Source organism: Nematolebias whitei, chromosome 10, assembly GCF_014905685.2.
Source record: "Nematolebias whitei isolate Nwh7 chromosome 10, NemWhi1, whole genome shotgun sequence".
NCBI classification, from domain to species: domain Eukaryota; kingdom Metazoa; phylum Chordata; class Actinopteri; order Cyprinodontiformes; family Rivulidae; genus Nematolebias; species Nematolebias whitei.
Window position 1 is genome coordinate 8,704,496 of NC_056507.1, and position 7,310 is coordinate 8,711,805.

At 38.9% G+C, this 7,310-nt stretch overlaps 1 protein-coding gene across 1 annotated transcript in view; it reads left to right on the plus strand.

Annotated features, from left to right (window-relative positions):
• Positions 1 to 6,362, plus strand: part of LOC119415938 — a 7,042-nt gene extending 680 nt beyond the window's left edge. The window contains exons 2-8 of the mRNA XM_037683107.1: positions 1,414 to 1,495; positions 2,594 to 2,636; positions 2,715 to 2,860; positions 2,938 to 3,067; positions 3,250 to 3,452; positions 3,617 to 3,710; positions 6,243 to 6,362. Coding sequence (XP_037539035.1) covers positions 1,414 to 1,495; positions 2,594 to 2,636; positions 2,715 to 2,860; positions 2,938 to 3,067; positions 3,250 to 3,452; positions 3,617 to 3,710; positions 6,243 to 6,362 — 818 coding nt within the window. The remainder of the gene's footprint in view (positions 1 to 1,413; positions 1,496 to 2,593; positions 2,637 to 2,714; positions 2,861 to 2,937; positions 3,068 to 3,249; positions 3,453 to 3,616; positions 3,711 to 6,242) is intronic.
• The last annotated feature ends 948 nt before the right edge of the window (positions 6,363 to 7,310 follow it).

Genomic DNA, 7,310 nt, shown 5'->3' on the forward strand with positions numbered 1-7,310 from the left:
CAGCTTCTGTTTAGCTCTTTACAGCTTCATTCAACCTTTTACAGCTTTGTTTAGCTCTTTACAGCTTCATTCAGCCTTTTACAGCTTTGTTTAGCTGGCTTGTTCAGCTTCTTGATTGGTGAGAATCATCAGTCCTGCTTCTTACTGTTTAAGAAATGGTTTAATTTACATCTGTTTTTGTTGCTGTGCTATTTTTTTCCCCTCATTTCAGCATTTTATTTAGTTTTTCAGCTTCTTCTGTTCTCATTTTAGCTGTTTTTGGCTCATTTCAGCTTCTTTCTGCTAATTTGAGCTTTTTGATAAAAAAAAAATAATAATAATTTTTGTGATCTGTTGTGGTTCTTTCTACAACTCATACATTTTTAGATGATATAGGCTAAAAATTGTTGTGGTAGTAGCCGAAAGTGATCGACAACACATATTGAAGGCTGAATAAAATTCAATATGGCCGCCAAAGATAACCCATACTGTCCAGCAGTCCGTGGACAAATGTTGGTCTAAGCTCTAACTCTGCAGCGGTGTAACATAGGAATGTTGACATTTACAGCTGAACAACTTGTGGGTCCACAATGATGCAGATCGATTCTAGGGTCATGGGGTCAAAGGTCACCCCTTTATATTGTTATAATTTAATAACCATTTAACATAAAAATGTCAAACTTCTCAGCTGGACACCTCGTGGGTCAGCAATGCTCTCTGTTGATTTTATGGTTAATTTGAACTGATAAACTGGATTAATCACAGTTTCAGTACTTCTTGAGCTAAGCTAGCCTTTTCTTTATTTCTTCATAGTATTTAGCCACTGCTGGTTCTAAGTTATTTTTTTCCTATTTGCTAATATTTTCCTACATCTGGTTCTTAACTAGCAGGTTTGTTTGTTTTTGCATTTAATTAGCCTATTTTTTACTTGTGCCTTTATTCACACTGCACTAGCTTGTTTTTGTTTGTTTGTTTGTTTTTGTTGTTGTTTTTTGCTAATTACTACTTTTAAGCATGTTTTAGCATTTCTAACCTAATTTTGACCTTTGTCTGAATTTTTATTTTTTGCTTTTTGTGGTTCTTGCAGCTTCATCTTGCAAATGTTTAGCTATTTCAAGTAAACTGTAGCTTTTTAAGCAGCTTTCGGTAAAATCAGCAATAAGCATTCAGGCTGCATTTTCTCAGGATATGCAGTTTCTCTCGTTCTGCTTGGATTTCTGTCTGTCTGACTGGAAATGAACGCCTGGTGTTGGACAGCTCGCTGCATGTGGGAGGAGGCCTGTAGAAACTTTAGTTTCGCTAAAACTTGGGGAATTTTGTGAGAATGTTTCACACAATCTGCTTCCTGAAACACCGCTCTGACGGCTTCCTGAGGGTAAGCGTGAACTGCTTTGTTGTTGTTGCTGACAGTAATATTAATGTTTGTCCATGCAGACGAGGAGAAAATTCTGACGAGCGGTCCAGATGGAGCGCTGCCTTCAGACGGCATGCAGGCCTCGTCCCAGGATGACCCACTGTAAGGAAACAAAGCCACCGTCAGAACAGAATCAAGCTGAAGAATTATATGAAAGGTTGTGCCTGATCAAAATTAATGCTGCACCTCTTTTAAATGCACTGCTGTCTGACAGCTAAATAATATTTCATACATAGCCTGGTTGTGTGTCATTAGTGATCTGTTCTGGGACAAAAATAAATAAATAAATCTTACCGGGACGGTGGGACCTGTACAATCTGTACGGTGCTCCGGTACTCAGAGCGCTGGAGTGGTGCGCCCAGAATCTTCCTACCTCTTGTAATGAAGGGGAGCTACTGCGCATGTCAAACTTTTAACGAGAGTCTATGGGCTAAGATTCTTGCGCACCCAGGGGCCAGAAATACATCACCAACCAGAGACAACATTTTTGAAAGAATCAGCTAATCATTAACTATAAAATATTTATCTTACACAACTAAAACAATATATACATAGATTTCAAAATACTTTTTATTTTATTATTTCATTTTTGTTTAATTTTTTAAATCTTCAATGTAATATGGTGGTGAGTGGTTTTCAGTGGTGGGGCGGCACCCTAGCACCCCACCAATGACGAGCCGCTGCTGTGCCTGCATCAACATTCCGCTTAAGCCTTTTCTTTGTGCCTTCTATTCAGTTCCTGCTGTGATTTATTTGAACACCTGTCTTTATTTTATTTAAATTGTGTGGCTTAGGGATTTGAATAATGAATGTTTGTAGTTTTGGAGATGAGTGTTTTTTTTCTGGACTTCATGTTGATGTGGCAACTCAGTTATCGATAGGAACCTTGCTTAGATATAGCCACACACCAAAATGGTCATCAGTACCTCGATTATTTTTCAAGTTATTCTGGTTACAATGTGCACAGACCAACAGAGTTTTTCTGATTTCCCCCTCTTCGCTCCACGACGGGGACAATAATTGTTTTATTGATGGTGGAGTGATGGAGTAAAGTTCCCAACCTCATTTAACCTTTAGTGCACATTTTCAACATAATTTTCTTTTAGTTGCTATGTTTTATTCTCATTTGTGCTCAAATGCCTCCATAAATAAATTGGAGCATAAGAGTTTCCACTCGATTTGATTCCTTCTGCATTTCAGGGTCACAGAGTCTGTCATGGTGAGTGACAGCGCTGCAGACGAGGTCAGAGTTTTATCATTAAATCATACAGTATTTGTTTTAGCTTCTGCTCAGCGTGGATGCCGCCTCTGCTTTGTGCAGGAGGATCTGATGTTGTGCTTCTCTGATCCCTCACAGGTCGTGGATCAACTGCCCAAGCTGATGGAGCAGATCCTGTTTCTGACGGAAAACTCCTCTCACGTGGATAAAACGCTGGATCAGATCACCGAGCTGGCCATACGTGAAATGTGAGAACTTCATTTGTCTGTTAAACATTCAAAAGGATACAGAGAACAAACTCATTTAAACTTCGATCTGTGTGAAGGGAAAAGGAAAAGGAGGAACTGATTCTGCAAGAAAAGTTATTGAGGGACAGAAATGCGAAAGAGAAAAAGAGAGGTGCCATGTTCAAAAACAGTGTTCTCGTCTTTAACTCCTTAGAAACAAATGAAATGGTAAGACAAACAACGTCCATGTCCCCCGTCTCTGACGGATGAGAATAGCAAATGTTGGCAGTTTTTGGGATGAGTGTTCTTCTCTAAAATTCAACAGTTGCAGGAAGACCCTTGAGATAAGAGCTCATCCCTACAGAGCAGATATTAATGTGGGCAGATGATAATCTCTCTCAACATTACAGGACAATCTATTGGCCGATTACGGTCAGAAGGTGACAGAGGTGAATTCCTGCTGCGTGGAGGGAGACTCGTCCCACCTCAGCCCCTTGGAGAAGATGTGTGACATTGAGCACCACCTGTCCATGATAATACAGGAACTTGATGAAATGCCTAAATATCTTTTCCAGCAATTGAAGCAACTCCTGAACATCTTGAAGAACATCAGGTTTGTGTCACTGACTGCAGACCAGCTCATGCAGACCACTGTTATTGTGAGTGAACAGGTTGTGTCTGCAGTCGACAGGCTGCTGGTTTTACCCCTGAGAGGACAGTTTGGAAAAAAAAAAAAGAATATTTTAGTTTTTTACAGCTTTCTTTTTTCTGTTCCAGTCTGCAAAAGAAAATACTCCAGCAGGAGAAGGAGAAAGAGGCAGAGAGAAAGGAAAAGTGCATGAAACGAGCAATGGGAGAGAGCAAGAAAACAGTGAGTTTTATTGCGCTGTGTGCCTTGCGAAAGTATTCGGCCCCCTTGAACTTTTCAACCTTTTGCCACATTTCAGGCTTTAAACATAAAGATATAAAATTAAAATGTTTTGTGAAGAATCAACAACAAGTGGGACACAATCGTGGAGTGGAATGAAATTTATTGGATGTGTCAAACTTTTTTAACAAATAAAAACTGAAAAGTGGGGCGTGCAATATTATTCGGCCCCCTTGCGTTAATACTTTGTAGCGCCGCCTTTTGCTGCAGTTCCAGCTGCAAGTCTCTTGGGGTTTGTCTCTGTCAGTTTTGAACATGGAGACACTGAAATTCTGCCTATACTTTCTTGCAAAACAGCTCGAGCTCAGTGAGGTTGGATGGAGAGCGTTTGTGAACAGCAGTCTTCAGCTCTTTCCACAGATTCTCGATTGGATTCAGGTCTGGACTTTGACTTGGCCATTCCAACACCTGGATACGTTTATTTGTGAACCATTCCATTGTAGATTTGACTTTATGTTTTGGATCATTGTCTTGTTGGAAGATAAATCTCCGTCCCAGTCTCAGGTCTCTTGCAGACTCAAACAGATTTTCTTCCAGAATGGTCCTGTATTTGGCCCCATCCATCTTCCCATCAATTCTGACCATCTTACCTGCTGACGAAAAGCAGGCCCAAACCATGATGCTGCCACCACCATGTTTGACAGTGGGGATGGTGTGTTCAGGGTGATGAGCTGTGTTGCTTTTACAACAAACATATCGTTTTGCATTGTGGCCAAACAGTTGGATTTTGGTTTCATGTGACCAGAGCACCTTCTTCCACATGTTTGGTGTCTCCCAGGTGACAAACTTTAAACAACACTTTTTATGGATATCTTTGAGAAATGGCTTTCTTCTTGCCACTCTTCCATAAAGGCCAGATTTGTGCAGTGTACGACTGATTGTTGTCCTATGGACAGACTCTCCCACATCAGCTGTAGATCTCTGCAGTTCATCCAGAGTGATCATGGACCTCTTGGCTGCATCTCTGATCAGTCTTCTCCTTGTTCCAGATGAAAGTTTAGAGGGACGGCCGGGTCTTGGTAGATTTGCAGTGGTCTGATACTCCTTCCATTTCAATATGATTGCTTGCACAGTGCTCCTTGGGATGCTTAAAGCTTGGGAAATCTTTTTGTATCCAAATCCAGCTTTAAACTTTTCCACAACAGTATCTCGGACCTACCTGATGCGTTCCTTGGTCTTCATGATGCTCTCTGCGCTTTGAACAGAACCCTGAGACTATCACAGAGCAGGTGCATTTATACGGAGACGTGATTACACACAGGTGGATTCTGTTTATCACCATCAGTCATTTGGGACAACATTGGATCATTCATAGATCCTCACTGAACTTCTGGAGTGAGTTTGCTGCACTGAAAGTAAAGGGGCCAAATATTATTGCACGCCCCACTTTTCAGTTTATTTGTTAAAAATGTTTGACAAATCCAATAAATTTCATTCCACTCCACGACTGTGTCCCACTTGTTGTTGATTCTTCACAAAAAATTAAAATTTTATAGCTTTATGTTTGAAGCCTGAAATGTGGCAAAAGGTTGAAAAGTTCAAGGGGGCCGAATACTTTTGCAAGGCACTGTACACATATATATATATATATATATATATATATATATATATACATATATATATACTTTTTTAAATATACAATGGTCCCTCGTTTATCGCTGGTGTTTGGGCCCATGCCCACCTGCGATAAGTGAAAACTGCGAAGTAGGGATACAGTAGTCCAAGTTCAAGTTCAGTTCAAGTTCAGTAAACTTTGTCATGACATGTGCCAGGCTGCAATCACACTCAATCACATGTTACTCCCAATCTCCCTCCTTAAATTAACAATTTAAAATTAAATACTGTAATATAAAAAAAAAATTCATACAGCACAGATTTTTTTTTTAATGTTACAGTATTTAAATTTAAATTGTAGAGAAGAGAAGTGCAGCAGGACATTAAAGGGATGTCACACAGCTTCAGCTCTGCAGCACAAAACATAAATGCACTTCTTGATCAATTACACTTCAACAACTGAACATAGAATTTCTAAAATAATTAAAACAACTTTTAACACTTTTATATTTTGTGATTATGATGATTTTTACGATGTGACATACTTTGAATTTTAAGTTGGAAGATAAAAGTCTATCGGTGCATCTGGACAGCAAAGGGTTAACCCTTCACAAAGCCGCAGCAGGAGAAATGTGTGTGCGTGGCAGAGAAGGTGATCATGACAAGCTGCAGGAGGGAGCTTTCCCTTGCACTTGTAGGCTGCACACATGGTGCAGAATCATTAAAATAATTTATGTGAATTAAACAACCCATGACTCATCCACCAATCAGCCAATTGTGTCTTGTTCAATCTCACTTTGAAAACCCACCATATATATATATATATATATATATATATATGTGTGTGTGTGTGTGTGTGTGTGTGTGTGTGTGTGTATGCACTGACTTGTATATATACTGATATACTGTTTTGTTTTTCAGCTTGGAAAAAAGCTTGGTCCAAGAACCATGGTCAGGAAGCAAACCAAGGAGATCCCTAAACCCAACGAACCTGAAGAGAAAGACCCACTTGCTGATCTCCTCACTGACGACTTCAACTAAAGATTAAAGATTTAAAGCTGGCGTCTGATGAAAACTGTCCGGAAGAATCTGGTCAAATCTCACATCTGTTTCATATTTTGTGTTTCTGCTATTAAAATAACATTTTACATTTCTGCTGATGAGCACCTGCTGACTGTAACTACTAGTCAGAATGTGTGTGTGCTGGAAAGCTATTCATTCATTCATTCATTCATTCATTCATTCATTCATTCAGTCAGTCAGTCAGTCAGTCAGTCAGTCAGTCAGTCAATAATTCATTCATTCATTTAGTCAGTCAGTCATTTTTTTCAGTCAGAAAACCACAAAGTAATGGTAATCTTACCTTCGATCAAATGTTTGCTACAAAGACGAGCGTACTCTCTTGGGTGTCAACATTTCCTGGTCTTTCACCGTCACACGACAGCATCACGCCTGATCATCGTTTTACTTCAATTTATTTACAGATTTTTATCCCAAAAGTTCCTAAATAAATGAGACAATAATTTTAAAAACATTAAAATTAGAATAATGGCGTTGTATCATCTGAAACGTTCAAAAGGATAATAAAATTGTTTAAATGTGAAGTTAAACAGTCCTAAAAGAGTACGATTTAATCTAATTCTGTTTATTTATGTAACATTTATTCACAGTAATGTTGTCTGAGGGCACTAAATAAAAACACTCACAACAAATGTTGGTTACTTTCCAATGAATGGAAACATGAATACTGTCTGGACCGAGCGTATAAATCTCTCAATATAAATATAAAATAAGTATCAGTAATGTCATAAAGTAAATATCTCAGGAGGTTCTGATAAAATGAACAAAGTCAAAGTGAAATACATGATTCAACAGTGAAAGCAGAAAAACGAACCTTCTCCACACCAACAAGTAAACAACGTAAACAACGCAGCAACTCAGTCCGTTTTTATTTCCCAGATGATCTGAGCGATCAATTATTTCTAGGAT